The sequence below is a fragment of the Atta colombica genome, unplaced genomic scaffold (assembly GCF_001594045.1).
Source record: "Atta colombica isolate Treedump-2 unplaced genomic scaffold, Acol1.0 scaffold12, whole genome shotgun sequence".
Classification (NCBI taxonomy): Eukaryota; Metazoa; Arthropoda; class Insecta; order Hymenoptera; family Formicidae; genus Atta; species Atta colombica.
In genome coordinates, this window is record NW_017259206.1 from 7,743,982 (window position 1) to 7,765,641 (window position 21,660).

The 21,660-nt window shown below is 34.0% G+C and overlaps 3 protein-coding genes across 3 annotated transcripts in view; 1 reads left to right on the top strand and 2 right to left on the bottom strand.

The window, feature by feature from the left end:
• Nucleotides 1-4,752: 4,752 nt before the first annotated feature.
• Nucleotides 4,753-5,750, bottom strand: LOC108694445 (splicing factor 3B subunit 6-like protein). Its single transcript, XM_018203953.1, has 3 exons — nt 5,563-5,750; nt 5,334-5,452; nt 4,753-4,978 (listed from the first exon to the last, which is right to left on the bottom strand). The coding sequence occupies exons 1-3, from the start codon at nt 5,593-5,595 to the stop codon at nt 4,753-4,755; spliced, it is 378 nt and encodes a 125-aa protein (XP_018059442.1). The 5' UTR covers nt 5,596-5,750.
• A 2,232-nt stretch (nt 5,751-7,982) lies between these two features.
• LOC108694444 (cytochrome c oxidase subunit 6A1, mitochondrial-like) lies at nt 7,983-8,903 on the top strand. Its single transcript, XM_018203952.1, has 3 exons — nt 7,983-8,101; nt 8,373-8,533; nt 8,694-8,903. Exons 1-3 carry the CDS (start codon nt 8,017-8,019, stop codon nt 8,772-8,774), a joined length of 327 nt encoding a protein of 108 aa, XP_018059441.1. The 5' UTR covers nt 7,983-8,016; the 3' UTR covers nt 8,775-8,903.
• A 2,602-nt stretch (nt 8,904-11,505) lies between these two features.
• The window catches only part of LOC108694249 (uncharacterized protein PF11_0213-like), an 18,057-nt gene continuing 7,902 nt past the window's right edge, over nt 11,506-21,660 (bottom strand). The window contains exon 4 of the mRNA XM_018203613.1: nt 11,506-20,740. Within this exon, the coding sequence (XP_018059102.1) occupies nt 11,506-20,740 (9,235 nt within the window). The remainder of the gene's footprint in view (nt 20,741-21,660) is intronic.

The window sequence follows — 21,660 nt, forward strand, 5'->3', positions numbered from 1 at the left end:
CATTAAGTGTTGATTAATGAAATTATAAAATTCTTATGAATTTGTTCACTTTCGTAATTGTCACCTCGTTTCAAAATCCGTAATCGGATTCTTGATTCACCGGAATTCAAAATAATGCAGAACGGGTTGCAGAAAAAAATTACGAAATAAGTCGTTAGCCAAATACTGCGTACTAGATATAATTTTGTATTCGTGTAATTTTCTCGTCATGAATCTCCGCGCAAAGAAAAGTATGCGCGGTAAAGATGGCTACGCGAGTGAACGTGCGCACTCACCTTGATACATCTCGGCAAGCATCGCAGAGAGCGATACAACAACGCGGGTCGTCTCATCCTTGTGCGTCTATCTCTCGTTCAGCCGCGTATTCCGGATATGTTTGCGAAGTCATTGACGATAACGGGGACGAAAACGATGGAAAACATACCGCTCGCGTTCAATGTTTCGCGATATGCCGTATTCATGCGCGTTCGAACTGAAGCTGCCGCGTTTCGTGCGACTACTGAGCCGCCGCGCGGCGCGCGCACCAATCAACGCGCCAAATCAACTGCCGCCAATCCATCAAATGTGTTTTGCGCGCGCTATGCTTATATTATATTGGCCGCGTTCCGTAAAATGTTTATTTTACAATGGAATTTTATAATGAAATTTTATTTGAAAAGTTTTCTTCACTGAAACATTAGAATTATTTTTCTGAGGCTATGCTCCGTAATGATCGAACATGATGCACAAGATGTGTCATTTTCTCCTTGTCGTTCATCGAATATTAAACAAAATAATACATCATGCGTAATAGGCATTCGCGGAATCCAGAGTCTACCTAAACTTTTTGAAGTGAAATCTCTAAAGAGTGATGACTGAAAGAAGGATGAAAACTGAACTGAATCAACTGAATTTTTTAGAAAAAAGATAGCTCATTTTCGATCTTTTTAAGAATGAGATTTCACTTTTCAGAGTGACAGTTTATTCTAAAAGTTTTATAGAATATCTAAAAGTATAATCCAATCAGAGCTTGTAAAAGTTACAAACTGATAAAAAAACAGTTGAAAACACATGCAAAATAAACATTTTATACTCAACACGATTGCATACCTACGAAAACAATTGGTGGCGATTGAGTTTGAATTATATGAAATTGATGCTTGATCAAAAAAACGTTATTGAGAGAAACAAAAACGAATGTTACGAACCGAAACACAAAATAACGCGAGAAAAATTGTAGGAAAGGAAATATATAAAATGGATCGTTAAGGCAAGTATTAGCTGCGATACAATTTCGTATCCGCGTCATCTTTTTTCTGAGAATTTTCGCGCGAAGAAAAACGCGTGCGGCGATAATGGCCGCGCGAGTGAATAAGGTGCGCACTTACCTCGTTGTGAATCGGCAGACAATAGAATGCGGGTCGTCGCGACGCAACGGCATCCTCTCACGTCGATCGCTCGTTCACTCACGCATGTCGTCAATGAGTCTGCGACGTCGTCGACGGCCGACTGGGTCGAGAACGGTGAAGAATATACCGCTGGCGCTCGACACTCCGTGATACACCATAGCCGCGCGCGTTCGAACTGAAGTTACCGCGGAGCGGCCGCGGTCACGTGATCAGCGTGCCGCCGGCGGCGCCGCGTGGCGCGCGCACGCGCCAATCGAATCAGCGGCGGCCAGTGCCGCGCCCGCCATATTGTACTTCCGCGGGACGAGTTGGCGGCGATTGAATTTGAATTATACGCAGTCGATGTCGAGCCGGGGACGGGGGGAGATATAATGCTTGCACGGCGCGTTTCTAGGCGACGGGCCAAGCTCGCGCATGACATTTGCGCAAGTGAGATGAATCGTTAAGATCGTATACATATACACGCCGCGACGATAAGAACAATTTCGTTGAGAGCGTTAAAACTGTATGATTTCAAAAGGACTTTATATAATGACTATGATATCGTTAGATGTAGGTAAAATTCTTCCTCGAATTTACAGAAAATAAATGATTTCATCTTAATGAATAAATATTTGATTTCGTTTTATTTTGAAGAGCACGTCGTTTTCGTTGACAAACGGGCGATTATTGAGCGAATAATTATGAAAGATAGTAAACGGCAGGAATGTTTGTAGACTTCACGTTACGGGTTTCATACGCGACGCGACGTACGAAAATGTTTGTGAAACGTTTTTAGGCTAGCGAGCGATATAATAAAGCCAAGTATTAGGTCGATTAAATACGCAATTGCGCAACTTTCATAGCTGTTTATTTTTGTGAGAAAGGGGGAATAATTCACGCCACTGCAAAACCGGCGGCTGTCACGTATCGCCGAATACACTCTGTCGCGATACGCTCTAGTGACTTTGCAAAGTGCAACGTGAGTCCGTCTCTGACCAAGTCCTTGAACAATCCGCATTCTGGCGTACTGCAGAGTCCCAGAGGCTCGCACTGACGCACTCGTGTCATTCCAAATGATAAAGCCCCGCCGGGAGAGATTACAGCTCACAACTCTCGCGTTTATAGACGTCGCGTGTGCTCCAGTCGCTGACAGCCGGCGGCGGAGTATTTTTATCGTTCGTCATGCTCGTAATCGTCGGACGCTCGGGACGCTGGCGATATCGTTCTATTCCTGTCTAGCGATCTAGTGACTTTCGATGCAACGTGGTAGCGCCCTGTGACGAACAGACCGGTGACCAGCAGCAGGCTGGCGACGGCAAGGACGACGAGAAAAAGCATCCACGAACGGTGTTGCGTATCGACGCCAAGTAGCTCGTGCAGACTCTCGCGGATGAGATGCAACGTGTCGCGCAGAGCGGCGCCGAGCGACTCGCCGGCGACGCGGCCGTCGCCGCCACAGCAATCATACGACATATGATGTCGCGTTGCTGTCTAGCATGAAAATAAAAAATTGCGAATACAACGCGACACGACGCGGCGCGATGCGGCACGCGCCGCGAGCTCGTGACTCGGTCCCGTAAGAAGATATCGAATTCTGCGGCCGATGCGTACGTTGAATTCAACGCAACATCAATAAATGGGACTCGCGCGAACGTGCGTGCGTGTGTGCGTGCGTGCGTGCGTACGTACGTCAGCGTGCGTGTGTGCGTCAGCGTGCGTCGAGGCACGGCGGCGTGAACGCCAAGCGGGTTTTCGCTTTCAACTGACTGAAATCGAATGAGTACGGATTACACGCTCGCCGCTCCGTCCGCGTATGGGTGCGTCGCTCCGCGTCGCGACGCGGTGCGTCGCGCGTGCGTGCACGCTCGCAGACGCGTGCCGCGCGCGTCGACTCTGCGATCTCGTATTGCGTGATTAATTACAAGGATATATCGAGTAGTCATCTTTTACCATTTCTATTTTTTACACAATAAAAAACATTTTGCATTTATGTTAGAAACGATCCATTTATGTCCTTGTTAAAATTTTGTGTTAAATGTTTAATATTCGAGTGTTATTTGAGTGTTATTTGAATATTTTTTGTGTTAAATTGATACTCAACAATTCTTAGTATTAAAATAACAATTTATGAACGTACGACATTAATAAAGTGAAATAAATCCATATAACAAAAAATAATATAATACTTTATATAAAAAAACCAAACTATTCGCATAATAAAAAAACGTGTCAACGAAAAAACTCTTTCATTTTTCATTTTGTAAAAATTTTATTATGAATATCTTTGCGTTGATGCGAAATTTCACAAAAGTTTGAAAGAAAAATGACTTTAAAATCAATTAATATATCGCAATCATCGGCTAATAATTAATGATAAAATAGGCTTTTAAAGGCACATGAAACAAAGTAAAGAATAAAATTCGTTACTTCTAAGTTAAATTGAAAATTTCATTACAATATATTACGATATGTCATTTACAAGAAACAGTGTGAGTGATGCTTTAACTACGCTATAGCTATATCATCCTCTCGAGTGCTCGAGTCCCTGAAAGCGCAGGAATGCCACTCCGCAACCGACTGTGAAAGTAGTATTAATTGCGACTTTTTAATGCGCCGACATTTTTTCGATCAGGTTTTTTTATGTTTTTTTGGGGAAGGCTCGAAAATGTGTCTGTCTTATACCAGCAAGGATAAAATAAATTACGCTTACTCTAACATTATTACTGAATTAATAAATAAATGAAATATTTGTAAACTATATTATAAATATCCTGAATCAACGCGAAAAAAATTATGCCAAGAACTATAAGAAATTATATACAAATTTATTTGTATCATGTAATACAAGTTTTATTTGCATTACTTAAGTTTGATATTTCTTACATATCTTACATATCTTATTATACATCTAATTGATACAATATAAAAATTAATAAACTATTGCTGTAATTATACAGGATGTCCATAGGTTTTGACAAAGCACTCGTAGATAAGACGAACTATACAAAGTCAAAAACATTTCTCAACCATTTTGTAATTTTCACAATAGTCACCGAGATATTAATTTCTAAAGATTATCAAATAAGCCAAACTTAATGCATAAGTCAATTTCAATCAACAAAGATTTCTTTTAGAATTCTTTATGAAATATCTTAAAAAATTCTTAAAGGTATCTTAAAGTTGTTTTATGTATTTTTAACATTCTGCTTATTAGGTAATGGAAAAAGATTATGAAAATAGCAAAATGAGGGCTTTTCGACTTAATTTTTTAGTTTCGCTCTATTTACATACGAGCATTTGGTCAAAACTTACCAGACATTCCATATTTTAATAAATATTTTGTAAGCGCCACAATTCCATATTTCTTAAAAATATTAACAAACTACTTTTTTTCATCATTTAAATTATATTTTGTCTTCAATTTATCTAGATCCTCCATTTTTTTATCAACATCAATTCGCTTAAATGCTTTATTGCTCTGATAATATAGAACCACCAAATAACGATTGCATACATTGAACCCGCTCAAGTGGTCACATGCATTCTTTGCATCAAATATATCTTCATACACAACAAATGCTGTGCCTCTGGTTTCTGCCGTGTTACCTCTAAAACAAGAATCATAAACTCAAGAATTTCAATTAAACTATCAGACTAGAGAGAGATAGACTTTATTTTTAAAAAGAATATAAACAGAATAATAATCTAAATTGAACTCTTTCAATAATAAATAAACATTAATTAGAAAAATCTGGGTGATTGAAAGCAATAATAGCGCAGTAATTGATACGTTTGATCTTAATAATAGTATATTTCCTTTCTTATACTATAAAACGATCGATTTATAATGTAAGAACGAAAATATATTATTGTTAAGATCAAACGCAATTATTGCGCTATCATTGCTCTCAATCGCCTAAATTCTTCTTTTGACTGCGTCAATTATAATAACACAATACTTACACTCTAATTTGTCTGATAGCTCCGTATTTGCCAAATATATCGTACATTTCTTCAGCTGTGATTTTATATGGTAAATTCCTAATGTATAATACTCTATTTACTTCGGGTGGCAGCCTTACCTAAAATAAGAATTTTATTTATCACAAAATAATAATCACAGAAAGTTAGGTTAAAGTTAGCATTGAGATCATAATATGTCGATATTGCGTAAGTTATCCTATATATTTACATTGGCGCGACGTTGCAACATTGCCATAGTCATTTTAGCGAATAATTTGTCTACTGAATCTTCTGTAACAAAATATTTTTGACAATCAAACGTCCACTGATCGACAATCAACAGAAGCAGCAAGCAGTACCAAGGAGTACCATGTATCAAGTTCAAAGATTCATATTTACAGATGCAACATGGTGGAAAAAGAGTTAACAGCTGAATCAATGGGCGAGTTCAAGACGGCAAAGCGGCTAGGCATGTTTACCGAGCGATTGAATATGATTGGTTAGATCTATAAGTAACAACCAATTATGTTTATTTGCTCGGCAAGCCTCTTTGTTAACTTGAACGCGCTCATTTTGAGAGATAGCCGATTTGATTAGCCAATCAGAATGGAGTCTTAGGCCGATATTTATAGTCATATTATATTTAAGACCATCTTGAGTACAATTTTTATATATCACAAATTAAATTAGATATCATCAATCATCATTTAAGAATTAACATCTTAAGACAGTCTTACTTACGACAGTCTTAAAATAAGAATCGATTATGAATACCGGCCTTAATATGGAAAAAGCAATATATCACCATGAGGACCGGTATTCAGATCTTATATTCAAGATTTTTTAAGTACAGTTTTAAGAAATCACGAACCAATCAGAGGGCTACATTAGCGAGGGCTACTTAAGACAATACTTAATACGGTATTAAAATAAGAATCGACTATGAATATCGGCCATAATTCAAATTTATCATTAGACTGCTTTCACATGCAGCATAACTTGCGTAAGCGTAACTTGCATCATTCAATCAAATCGTCTCAACTATAATAAAATAAGGCCGTCTCATGGAGCGGAAATTTACAGTGGAACAGAACAGCGCGACCAATCACAACTTGGCAGTCATTACTCTGCATTCTTTTCTGCGATTATGATTGGTCTTGTTGTTCCATTGGAACGCCGGCCTTATGATTTCTGTACACTGGAAATGCATGCACTTGCGCACGACAAAATGTGATGCGATAGCCAATAAACTTACAACTCCTAATGTATTCATTGATTACCGTGTCTCATTTTGTCGCGCGGCAAGCGTTTCCGCGTTCAATGTTCAGGAACCATTAGCCCGGATCTAGGATAAATTTTTAGGCCTTAAGCCATAAGAAATACATGATTATTATTATATTATATCACAATTGATTATTCGTCTCATATTCGGCTATAATTGTTTCTTACGGCTTAAGTTAAGGCTTAAAATCTCTTGTAAGTTCGGGGTTATGTCGCATGTGATGGCACTTTTAAAGTGCATTCACATGTAAGCGTCAAACAGCGAAAGCAACAATCAATCAGCTGGACGATACAGACAGAGGTGTAAGAGCTTACACACAACAAAATAAATATTAGAAATAAATATTAAGATTTCAACCTATCAGATACCAGTTACTGGAATACACGGTTTCTGATAGGATAAAATCTTAATATTTATTCCTATTTTTAGGGCTCACCAACTCCGATTAACTTAATCGACTGATTGTTACATTGGAACTGACCAATCGCATTTGCTGTTCATTTGTTTCAGCAGAATTAATCAATCACGGTTGACATTTGATCAACTAATTAGGTTAATCGGAGTGGTGAGACCGATCCCTGATATTTTCTCCATTGTGCACAGGGCCATAGTTGGTACGCTTCTAGGTTACATGACAATTTCCCCAAAAAGTAAACTGGAAAATGTTGGCACTAACAAAAATCCTTCGGAGGAAACTAGGTCAGTGTTACTAATCCGTATTCGTAATTCAAATTAAAATCGTAGTTGCCCTAGGCAACTGTTAGTAACACTGACCTAGTTTCCTCCGAAGGTTTAATCCGGATCAGAATGTAATCAATAACTACAGTCGAACATTGTCGTTCGATTGTAACAGAGGAATACTTGACTGTAGTTAGTTGATTCTTATGCCCGTATTCATAATCAGACCTTGTACTTAAGGCTTCCTTAAATTTGTATCTGTAGATATTTAGCAGCCAATGAAATAATTCGTAGAGTATCTAAAGATAAATTTAAGGAAGCCTAAATATAAGGCCTGACTATGAATACGAGTATTATATTCTGATCTGGATTAAACCCTCGGTGGAAACTAGGCCAGCGTTATTAATCCGTACAAATTAAAATCATATTGCCTAGGGATTTTTGTTAATATCAACATTTTCCAGTCTAATTTTTCGGAAAAATATCATGTAACCCGTTTCTATCCTGTAGATGTAGTACAAATACGAACCTCATCCACGATTCGATTTTATCGACAGTGTCAGAAAATGGATGTCGCATAGTTCACAAACCGACAATGGATACATACTAGCGGTAGTATACGGGCATTTCGACAATAACAGGAAAAAGGCCGGCATGACCTCTCTCAGGTTTCTCTTTGACCAAAATAAAAGGAGCTGAGCACAGCTAAGCAGAAGAATAAAAATGGCTTCTTGGACGAAGTTCGCTCGCTCCTTTTCCAGAAAATATTCGGTCGCTCCTAAATTTGATGGTAGTCATGGCGGTGCAGGTGAACATAAATGAGAAATATTGATAATTTTAATTATTATTTACATATTTAAATGTAGTATTTGTACTGACGAATTTTACAAACAACAAAGTGTCATTTTTGTCAAATTTAATATTATTAATTAATTAATTAAGATTTGAGTGCGAAGTGTCTTTATATTTAAGTAATGTTATGATAGTATACAATGTTTTATAGATGAAAAGAAAACATATGGAGAATGTTAAATAAATTATCAATGAACATTACATAATGGTAACATTGTACTTTACAGAGCAATTTGATGCACAATTGTTGTGGAAGAGGCTCTCATATTTCGTAGGCTTTCCAGCGATAGGTTTGGCTATGGTTAATTGCTATTTGAGTCATCAGGCACATCATGATGATGAACGTCCAGAATTTGTTGCATACGAACATTTAAGGATAAGAACCAAGGTATCAAAATATGTACACACACCATGCGCGCGCACACACACACACACACACACACACACACACACACACACAGAGTAAGGCAAGAACTTGATATAAACTTCTAAGATACAACTCTTTTTTACTTTCTTTATTAAGTATTATTTTTTAATGATATGTTTAGAAATACCCATGGGGAGATGGTAATCACAGCCTTTTTCATAATTCTAAAATGAACCCTCTACCCGAAGGTTACGAAGAATAAGAAGTGATTCTTCTAGATGGTAATAATTATACTTCACATTAGCATTCTTTATAACATATATTATAAGATATATGTATTATATTGGCTTATGAACAATTGAGTCAATAAATGATAGAGATATGACATTTATATTTTTTCCATACTTATATTTTCTTATCAAATTATGATTTGACATATAATAATAAACTCAGTTGGACATAGAGTAAAACAGGACTTCATTCACTTCTCGTAATAATAGGGAGTTTTTGTAATACTGTTTATCCAAATACGCTAAGGTCAGGTTATCTTCTTCTTAATAATTAAGGCCCGGTTGCATCAATGTTATTTTGATTTTAAACGAGATTTAAAACTCTCTCTATCTCGTTTTTAAAACCGAAAAGAGACAAGAATAAAGAGAATTTTAAGCCTCGCTTAAAATTAAAGTAACGTTGGTGTAATCGGGCCTATGAAAAGGATAACATGACTTTAACTGTATTTGGATTCACGTTATTGAAAAAATTCCTTATTTTATTTATTGTTTGTTTCTGAACGGCACATGTTGATAATTTGAAACAGTGCTGGAATATTTGCAATTTTCAGCCGATTGAAATTTAGATTATACGCAAGTTAGAGGTAAGAGACAAGAACCAAGCTGAAAATTGGCTTAAAGTTGCAAGTAAATTCCAGCACTGAAAGTTGTATTTGTTCTCTCAAGAAGTAATCACGATTATATAATCATTATATAATGTAATTATAAGCATGTCACTGCAAAAAAATATTGTTTGCTGTCATAAATTTTTGTATTTTAACTTTAAAGTTGATACTGATGGAATAGCCCACTCCTTCCCCCCCCCCCCCCCCAATATTGAATTTATAAGTCTATATGACGTTTTACCAAAATATTTAATATTATAAACTATATTAAACTTTAATTAATCAAAGATCTGCAAGAAAAAATAATTCTATCTTTATTAATTTTATGTCTAAATATTTATATCATATGGAATTAAAAAATCTAGAGTTCTCAAATATTAGGTGTAGTAAAAAGAAATCCATTATTTTTACATGAAATTGAATGGAAAAATAATGGATTTCTTTTTACTACACCTAATATGATTTAAAAATAATAAGCATCAATTAAATATGACTTCGTTTATCTTTATTAAAATACAATTCTTCCATGATATATTTCTTTTACACTTTGATATAATATTTCACATATAACGAATGTAGTTATGACTAAAACTCTAAATATATCAAAGTAGTGCATAGTCTTCCATTTTAGACTTACTAACCATACAGGCCATATTCGTATATTACCAGTTGTCAATACAGTATAGTAATGGGAACTATAGATTTTCAGTACTTGCAGTCAACTGTAGTAATATATGAACGTGACCTCTATACCAATAGGTAAAAACACTAAGCGCTTATTGGTCTACAGATGATTAAATCAAAATGACAAATCGAAATAGTCAATAGGAAGGTTGCCAGAATTTCGAATCAGATAAAAGGAATGCGCTATTTTGGTATATCTAAAGCTTTAGTTACGACAAATATATTATCACATCGCAATATTTAATTAATTGACAAGTGTTTTTCAAATCGTAGATAGTATTGTCAAATCTGGTATAAGAATATCAAAAACTTAAATATATCAACTAATTTAAACTGAGCAGGAAATGTAATTGACTTGATGTAAGCTATTAACTATTTAGACGTACAAATTATATAATTAATTAATTAAAATTACTAATTAAATTAATACCTTGTGTTGTTTATATATTATTTCTTACACTTATATATCAGATAATACAATTTTAACAAGGAACGTGTCTTTTACAGTTGACTATTAAAAAAATATTAGAGAAAAAATTGAAAACTTTTAATTTCCTATGTCATCTTTTGCACGAATGCAATATTGAAGACATACATATATGTATCCTCCCACACACACGCGCGCGCGCGCGTGTGTGTGTGTGTATGTGTGTGTGTGTGTGTGTGTGTGTGTGTGTGTGTCTGTGTGTGTGTGTGTGTCTGTGTGTGTGTGTGTGTCTGTGTGTGTGTGTGTGTGAATGTACATAATTATATATATATATATATCGCCAGTTAAATTTATGTAAGATCGAACAATTGCACATCACACGATTGCATAGTTGCAATTACAAATGTTACCGGTATAGTTGTGAAAAAAATAACATTTCACAAAAAGTTAAATACGATTACGCTCTTCAACTTTTTCACTATTATTTTTTTTTCTATTATCAGTAAAGAAACGTAAAATATTAACACTAATTAAGATAAACGTCCTCCACCCCCCCTCCTAAAAAAATGACTGAACATGTATCTATGTCCAAACACTTACACATAATTATTATTAATCTCAAATGCTCTTTTTTTTATTATAATTTAGTTATATTAAAAAATTACAATTAAATTATAATATTATATAATTACAATTAAAAATTTAATATTACAATTAAATTATATTTAAAAAAAAACATTTGAGATTAAATAAATTTTGTGTCTGGACAAAGATACATATCCGGTATGTCATTGGACGTTTACCTTATTATATATATATCTTATAACTAATAGAAAAGTTTTGTTACGAAAATAACACGTCAATATAGTTTTAATTTTAAATACATGTAACAATGAATACTGTTTAATTGAGACATGTTTTGATACTAACAATATGTTAGCAGAAGATTATTGTATGGAGTATTTTAAGATACAAATATATATAGTTTTATACTACATCGATACAGATAATCGAATTACGACCCTTGCATTGTTTGTAGTGTTCCGCATTCCAATGCAAAGACGAACAACGTTTGGAACAATAATGAGCTTCCAAGCAAGCCTGACAGTATACCATACTTTTGCGTTTGCATCGTAAACAAAGCCTATCATCTATCTCATCCGAAATTCCCAAATTGTCATTTATATCCAACGAATTTTCATCATTTTTAGTCAATGATTCTGAGTTATTTTCAAGAAATGCATTTATATTTTTCATTTTCTCGAATGATGATGGCGATATACTCCTAATGTTCAAGATACTCGGCATGCTATTGGAGTCGTCGCTTTTCAGGGAAATATATTCGATATCATCAGCATCAAGAAAATCAGTTTTAGCGGAAACTTCTTTTTCATTTACATCGAGAAAATCGTCTCTTTGAAAGGAACTAAGTGCACAAGTACGTGATTTTTTTTGTTCGGATACATGCTTGAGCTGTTCATTGATTGCTTTAATACCACTGTGAGTATCCTTTTTCTTTTCTATATATTTAAACTCTTGAGTGTCTCTATTTATTTCCTCTTCTATAGCTTCAGGAAGTTGAAAGTAAACCGACTCTGTTGAGTTGTCTTCGATACTTGATATATCTTCCAGGTCTCTAAATTTTGATGACATTTTCTGAAACCCGACCTCCTCTATTTTTAATAGTGATTGCTCATTATTTTTGTTGTCCATTTTAATAATAGTGTAAGTATCTATTTCCTCTTCTATATCTTCAGGAAGCTTTTGAGTGTTTATTTCCATCTTTTCCTCTTCTATATCTTCAGGAAGCTTTTGAGCGTTTAATTCCATCTTTTTCTCTTCTATATCTTCAGAAAACTTTTGAATGTTTATTTCCATGTTTTCCTCTTCTATATCTTCAAGAAGCTTTTGAGCGTTTATTTCCCTCTTTTTCTTTTCTATATCTTCAGGATATTTTAAACAGATCGATTCTGTCATGCTCTCTTCGACATGCAATATATCTTTTAAAACTTCATGATTTGATAACATTTTTTGAAACTCGATCTCCTCTGTTAATAATAACTCATTTTCTTTTGTATCTTCATGTCTTTTTATGATATTGGTCGATTGTATCACACTTTCTCTCATATTGCATTCATCTTCAAACTTCAATGATACATCCTGTATCTTCTCTATTTCTAACGACTGGTGTTCATCGAGTTCCTCAATGTCTTGCGCTTCAGTTTTGAAATCTTGATATGTCTCTTGATCAGCCTTAGCAATGTTTTTGAGAAAAGAAAATGATACTTTCGTAGAATCGCAGCTTATCATATCAAGTAGTTCTATTGAATCTTGTGATTTTAAGTTATCTTCTTCAAAAAACGACATCTTATCACACTGGGTTTGCATCTCTACATTTTCGTCGATATACAGTTTCCCGAAACTTTCAAACGTTTCAGTAGAATCATTACTTTGTTCATTCGTAGGATCTTGTTGCTGTATGTTTAAACAAAATTCTGATGTTGCTTCGGCGTGTTCCTCATCTGTGATATGTGGCTCCGATATTTCAGTAGATTCACGTTTCTTTCCGAGATATTTTCTCGGAGATATCGATTCCTGTATGTTGTTTGATGGGAACGATTCTGAAATATGCAATATATTCAATGAATCAAACTGTATCTTTGTGGAATTTAATATTTCAGTATTCGCTTTGACGTCATCACGCAATCCATCTCGTAAATTTTTACTGGATATTTCATTATTGGTATTATATATTATTTTATTTTGGTCTTCCATGTTATACTGAGCTTGTGATATCGCATCATTTTGTTTGCTATTGTTTAATGTTACAATGTCAGAAGTTTCGCGTACGCTTTCCATTTCTACATTACTAAATCTCTTATTTATATTATTAATCATAATTTCTAATTGATCTTCTATGTTCTCAGTTGGCACATCCTGTAATAAATTAAACAGTAGGTTTTGTTTAAAGGAGGAGTCATATGAACTTGTCACTTTCAGAGACTCGTCAATTTTCGCATTATCTTGCGTTTTCGTTTTCAAATTCTTGGCAGACACTTCTGTGATCAACTTCTCTTCTGGCGACAATGTTTCTGTACTCCGAGGTTCTTTTTCCGTATCAATCAATGAATTCTTTTGGGATTGCTTCTTTAATGTATTATTCTCTTGTTCTTCTTGTAATCTTGTGTTTTTTGGAAGGAATTCCTTAGTTATCACAGACGTACAAGGTGACTCTTCATTTGACGCTTCTAAATTACTCTTTGTCGCCGTAGATTTTGGACTCTTTGAAATATTCGAATCAATACTTTGTTCTGATTGCTTTTCTGAAATTCTATTACATTCTAAACTATTTTCATTGTCTTGATTAAGTTGAATCTTCGTTAACTTGTCTACGGATGTTTGTATTGTATCTTCTTGTAATGTTGACTTGTTTTGTGACGTATTATCTTGTAAACTTTTTTCGACGGATTTTTGAACGGTCTGTGATTCGTTTATTATACTCTTTATGTAATCATCTAAATTCACGTACGAGTAAAACAGTATTATTCTTTCATTATGTACTCGTTCGAATTCTTGCTTGCTAAGCAAATTTTTCAGTTCGTCCCACATAATAAAATATGATTTTATTTGATCACGCAATAGGATTTTCTGAATGTCTGTTAGAATCGCCAGATTATTAGAGAACGTAACTTTGTTTCTTTGCTTTTTTCGTTCGATTGCGGACAAAAATAACACTGCATCATTTTTATTTGGAGATATTGTAAACATCATACTTTGTAAGACACTCAATCTTTGTGTAGAAGATTTTGTATTTTCCGAAACAGTGTCAACATTTTGCAATTTGTTGCATGCACTCAGAATTTCTTGATGTGTATCTTGTTGCAGATTCATAGATTGTGCCTTCTTTTGCATGCCATTTGTATTTTGTGTCTCGGTCATCTCTTCTTTATTCAGCACGTTTTCTTGCAATGTATTGTTAATTGATAGATTAATTGGATATATAGATGTATCTTTGGATATTACATACTGGCTTGTTACGGTTGTATTGTTAATTGGATTTTTTGATATAATGTGTGATTGTTTCGTATTGATTGTAGGAGATATGTTTACATTCCCTTGATTTACTGGCAATTTCTGCTGCGACATGTTTTGTTGTACATTCTGCGGGAGATCATTAATCGATAGATCAATTGGATATGTGGATGTATCTTTGGGCAAGATGTATCTTTGGCTTTTTTTTTCGGTTGTAGTATTGCTAATTACATTTCTTATGATGTATGGCTGTTTCCTGTTAGTTGTAGGAGGCATATTTGTATTCCCTTGATTTATTGTCAATTGCTGCTGCTGCATCTGCCATACGTTTTGATTTGGCAAAGTATTTTGAACGGGATGCGTTTGTATGTTGGAATGTGTGGAAGATTGAGATACAATAAGATAAGTTTGGTTTGGATTGTATTGCGGCAAATATTGCGTTTTTTCTGAAGATATTTGAGATACTTGTGGACTGCAGCTTGCTTGCTGCCGATTCACATTAGTGCTTCCATGTCTAGCATTTTCCATTGCAGCGTTGATTCTTGAAGTATCAGGATTTATCGTAAAAGATCCAGATAAGTTGACATTGTTACAGCCTGGCACAATCTGGCGTATTCCAAGAGAATTATTTTGATTTGTCATAGACGATGAATAAACTGCTGTTCTTGAGTTTATTTGCGATGTTTGAAGATACATTTGTTTCTGTTGTTGCACGTTATTAGTAGCAGATGCGGTTGCAGTATTATTAATCGTATTTTGTTGCAAGGTGTGTAATTGTCTCATATTAGTTGTAGGAGACACGTTTGCGTTTCCTTGATTTACTGGTTCACGTGAGCGCATATTAACATTCGATGAAATGTTATTCACAATTAAAAAATCCTGTTGAACGCCAGCATTCAATATATTTGCTGGCATATATCGGCCTTGTATCGGTTGATTCGCATTTTCTAAAGATTGTTGTTGACTAGCGTTCGACATACGTGACTGTGTTGTTAATGGTACATAAGACATATATGATTGATGAATATTTGGCTTAGGTTTCGAGTGATTAGGTTTCGAGTGTGGTACTTGTGTAGAATTAGCCGAATTTCTGACCAATTGCTGCTGGTTAATGTTTGAGGTCATCGGTGCCGGACATGGCATTGTTGAAGACTGCACAAATGTGTCACGATTTAACATTCTTGTATCTGAAAATGAAGCATTTTTCGAAAATTGTTGCGCGTTAACATTCGATATTGATGCATTTGAAGTAGATTTGAATAATCTATTAATATTCGGATATTGTGACGAGTTTGCATAATTTTGCTGTGAGATGTGTAAGTAATTATAACAAATTTGCACATATTTTTTCAATTCCGGAACTGTCACTGGATGATTTTTTGGCATATAAAAATTAACATAAATCAGCGTGCTGTCAATATCCTTCATATACAACCACATTTTCAAGTTTTCTAAATCTTGACTTATTTGTTGCATAGTTATAGATAATCTTTGTACATAATCTTCAGGAAAATTTATTCTTACATGATTATATTGATCAAGATTGCGACAATATCCAACATTGGTGCAGATATTTTTGATTGTAATCTGTATTAAATTTCTGAGATTGTTATTATTTGGAGTATTAACTTCAACCGGTGCAACCGCGGAACTTGTATTAGGTGAGAGGTATATATGTTTAAGAGTGGTGTTATATGATGGCGACAGCCGTTTGGATACTGACTGAGATGTTGATTGAGGAAATGTAAATCGAGGAGGTCCTAATTGAGGACATGTTGATTGAGAAAGTATTGGTTGAAAAGCTATCGATTGAGAAGGTGCTGATTGAAAAAACACTGATTGAGGTGCTGATTGAAAAGATGTTGATTGAGGTGCTAATTGAGAAGATGTTGATTGAGATGTTGATTGAGGTGTTAATTGAGAAGATATTGAATGAACAGTTGTCGATTGAGATACTGACTGGCAGAATGCTGGGCATGCATTCCTTGGAATCGATGCAGTCAGATTCACAGATTTCTCGATACATTGATAACTAAGTTCCGCAATAGAACGGACTCGTACTTTCTTATGTGTCATATTTGAGGAAGTTTGTGGTAATTGTTCTGCTACATCAGGCGTGTCGTATGCAGCTTTAATTGATTCAAAACTATTTTCAGTCGTTATCAGCGGTGTCTTTCTCTCGACAGACATTTCAACTTCTTTAACCTGATTATGCTCTATCACATTTTTAGTTCCCTCTAAAATTATTTTATCTTCAAAATTTTGTTCTTCGTTGTTTTTTTGTTTATCGTTTGCGATAACCTTTTGTGATTGTTTTTCCAAATTGGATGTATCACACGTAAGCCTACTTGAGTCAGAATTATTTTCAGTTATTGGAGTTGTTTGTATGAGAGATTGAGTGCATTCATCTTTTTCTTTTTTGTCATCATAAGCTATCATATTTTTATCTTCGTTTAAAATTGGACGGTTTTGAGAATTTCGTTGTTGAGAATGATTTTCATCATCTTTAGTAATAGGATTAGAATTACATATGATTTCGTCAGTCTCGGCAGTAACATTATCTAATGACGTACCGTCTTTCTTTTCTTTTGTATTTGTGACCTTGCGATTAAACTTTTCAGATGTTCTATGATCCATTTGCAAAAGTTCATTAAGAAAGCTCGGATTATCCTTAAGTGTGTGTAAGTTTTTGATACATGTATTTACTGCAGACCAAGGTGCTTTTAATGAAAATTTCCGTGATACTCGAGATTTCAATTTAGGTTTTATTTTTATTTCTACTTCAATATCACTACTGTTATCATCATCTGTTAAGTGAATGTCTAATGAGCAATTGTCACTATAATTTAATTTGCTAGATGAATTTGACGATAATATGGAAAAAGAATCGTTACTTTTTTCTTCCGAAGAATTTTTTTTTGAGTTTGATGTTATCATTGAAAATTGATCAATTGTTTTTTCGTCTTTCTCCATGTCGTTACTTGATAATAATAAATTTTCGACATTTTTTTCTAACATGTCATGGTTGTCTTTTTTGCTAACATTGTATGATGTTGATTCAAATGTAGACATGATTAGTAATTCCAAATTTGACGTTGCATTTTTTTGCATATTTTTGTGTTGCGCTAAATCAATACTTTCGACATTGCGCATTTCTTGATTTTTTTGCAGATTTTGTACACTTACCTCTTCCGCTTCCTTGTAAGTGGTATCTGCTTTCTTCTTTATATTTTTATTTAAATATATATTTTCTATACTCATATTTTCATCTAAATTTATTTCAATCATGGACGGTATATTATGTTTCACGCTAATATCACATTTACTATTGTTTTCCATGTCAGTTGACGAAGAATTTTGTATGCTCTCTTTTTCTGCCGAGACTACATTTTCTATATTTTTTGACTCATTATCTGACATGTTACGCTTACATATTGATGTTCTATTTTTTACTTTATCTTTTGCAGTATCGTGCTTAGAGTCACACTTTTCGACATTCACAGTGGAATGAATTTCGCACTCAGAGTCGCATGAATTATCGAATTGTACTTCAATCGGTATTATACTTTCTATATTTTCCTGTGAATTATTAACAGGTGTATCACATTTATATGTTGATGCTCCCTCTTCTGTCTTTTCATCTGTTACAATATTGTGGGTAGAATATTTTTCAATATTTGAAATGGAAACGCACGAATTATCGAAATTTACTTCAGCCGGTATTGTGCTTTCTATATGTTCTTGCGAATCATTAGATGTGCTGTGTTTATGTATTGATGATGCTCCATCTTTCTTTTCATCTGTTATAGTATTATGTTTAATGTATTTTCCGGTATTTACAGTGGAATTGCATGAATTATCGGCCATCACTTCAAGCGATATTGCGCTCTCTATATTTTTCTGTGAATTATCAGGTAACATGCATATCGATTCATTAATTGACTCATCATGATTTATCTTCTTTTTTATTGTAATATCACATTTTTTGGTTCTTGCAATGGAATTCCCTAAATTATCAGACTTTGCTTCAGCTAGTATTGCGTTCTCTATATTTTCCTGCGAATTATTAGTTAACGTATCATTTGTACATGTCAATGCTTTATTTTTTATTTCCTTTCTTGTTACAATAACATTTGTAGCACAATACTTCTCGGTACAATTAGAAGAATCGCTTGAGTTATCAGATCTTTCAGCCAATACATCCATATTTTCTTGCGAATTATTAGTTGACATATCATAATTACATACTGTTGCTCCATTTTGTATGCTCTTTTCTTTCGCAACATACTTTTCTTTGTAAGTAGAGGAGTCGTTTGAATTCTTAAATTTTACTTTATTCGAAATTGCGTCCTTTTTATTCTTTACGTTTTCCTGAGAATTATTATCTGACATGCTATGTTCACAAACCAATGTTTCTTCTATTTCCTCGTCTATTGTAACATTGGACGGAGAATATTTTTTGGTGCATGCATCGGAATCGCATGAAATATCAGAGTATATGCTGTCTATATTTTTCTGTGAAGCATTAACAGAAGTTATGCGTTTACATATCGATATCATTTCTTCATCTGTTGTAGCATCGCTTACATCAAATTTTTCGGCGCATGTGCTAGAATCGCATAAATTATCTGAGTTTATATTCTCTGTACTTTCCTGCGAATTGTTAGTTAACATAGCATATTTATCTAACGATGCACTATCTTCTATCTGTTTTTCTATTACAGTATTGTGCAGAACGTATTCTTTGTCGGATAGAGTGGAATCGTATAAGTTGTCGGATCTTATTTTATCTGATATTGTGCTGCCTATATTTTTCTGCCAATTATTAGCCGATAAATCATGTGTTAACTTATTTCTTTCAAAAATACATTCTACCTTTTCTTCTGTTATATTATTATGTAATGGATCATCAAACTGTTGTTTATTTTTCTTTAAATTCAACAGAATTTCGCGTTCTTCTTCACTTTCACTTGTGTCGGTATCGAAATTGCCTCGAAAACATTCGTGAAATTTTGCTCGTATCTTCATAACCTTCATATTATTTTTTTTCCTATGTCGTTCCTTTATTCGCTTCAGGAATTTAGAACTTCCTCTTTCTCTTATCATACATTTCGTATTCTCCTCATTTCTTTCATTTGCTGTGTGAACTAATTCATTATCGGATAGCATTTCGTAGTGAGATGTTCCGATAGTACTATCTGCTACTACTTTTTTTGGTGACACATTCATTTCATTCTCCTTTGATTTCTTTATCAATGATATATTTCGATCTAAACTTTCAGAACGTATCTTTCTTTTAATTACTGTTTTAGAATCTGTTTCAATAGGTTGATTCTCTGTTTGCGAATTTTTAGCTTCTAAATACATTTTTGCTTCATTAACATCTTCCTTTATGGGCGTTTGATGTAACAATGTATCGATATGTTCAATCGACTTTTCTGATTTTTCTGAAGCAGACACATTTTGAATCTTACCTACGAAATTAATTACTTTTACTTTTGCATATGTTTTCGATTCTGAAATTATTGCGTTGCTTGAGCTAATATTATTTTCAAAGATATTATCAGTTTTAGATTTATAGGAATCTTCTCGTGACATGTCTAATAGTTTGCTTTTTACTGGAAAAAATTCTTGCCTTATTTCACAGTCTTTCTTTTCCCTATGTTCTCTTCTAAAAACATCTTTCAAGGGATCGATACTACTTTTAGAGTCTGAATGTTCCTCCAATTGAAATGACACAGTTGTATCTGATTTGTTTATAAATTCGTGAACAACATTTTGTATATGTTTGTTCAGCGATTCATCTTCCGACGAGGAAAAGTTAGGTGACGCTTCAATAGCAGATTTTTTTGCAAAAATATCTCTATAATTTGTTGATGTAACATCAATATGAGATATATTTGTTACTACTTTTTGGTTAAAATCTTGTGCCTCTTTAGTGTCATCTGACGATTTTTTTCTGATAAAATCATACTCTTGAACCTTACTTTGACACGTTTTATTAGCGTTTACCGCATTAATCAATGTTTCAATAGTAGCGTTTGGAATTTGTGCGTCAAATATGTGTTGAACAATATCTTGCGAATTATCTTCTAGTCTGTTGTTTTCGACATTGTCTCGGTGATTGGTTTGCAACCTTTCCTTGTGGATCGGAACAAAATTACTATGCGATGATTGCAGTAACTTCTTTCTGAAACATAAAAATGTGCAAAAATATATAATAATTGTAAATGTATTATAATAAAAAATGTGATAAATATACCGAGTAGAGAAGACCCCCCTATGACTTTGACTTTGACATATGTTGTCAAGATCCTGATTGTGAATAAATCTCCAACAGATTTTAGTCGTTCGTTATTCGTTAAAAAATTATTAAGAAAAGTTTAAAAAAATAACATCTCTTTTCTTATTATTGTATAAAACAAAAATTTTCTGCTTTAAAATAGATTTTCTGTTTTAAAAACAAAAATTTTTTTTGAAAACGTTATTTTCTTATATAATTTTTGTTTTTATATAATAACACATATTACAAGGGCGCACGACTTTCTACGCTTCTTCTTCTATTTCCTGTGTCGGTTTTCCGACTCAAAAGAAGGATCACAGTATTATGCGGTGCATTTGGATCCTGTGATAATTTCTGTGGGAAGATTGAGGCTTCACTCTTTTTATGCTTTATGTGAAAAGTTGTGCGTCCCGTAGCAGGAGGGAAGTAGGATAGACCTTGTCTCACGTAGAAAGTTGTATTCGCCTAGTCGGTCCACCCTAAATCTCCCACCTGCCTGGAGTCAACCTTTCAACCTTTCATATAAAGCGGAGAAATAACTAGCAAATTTGATTGTTAAGTTTTTTAACGAATAAATTTTTAACGAGTGACGACTAAAACCTGGGAGATGAAATCGTTCGCATGAAAAATCGTATGTCTCGAAGCAGGAGGGAGGTGAGGTAAAAATCGCTTCATAGAAAATCGTGCAACAATCCTTATATTGATTATTTATTTTAACTTAAATAGATAATTGAGACAATAATTAAAAGTACCTATAATAGCTAATAATAGCTAACTGGATAGTAGTATATATATATATATATATATATACATTAATTTATTCAACA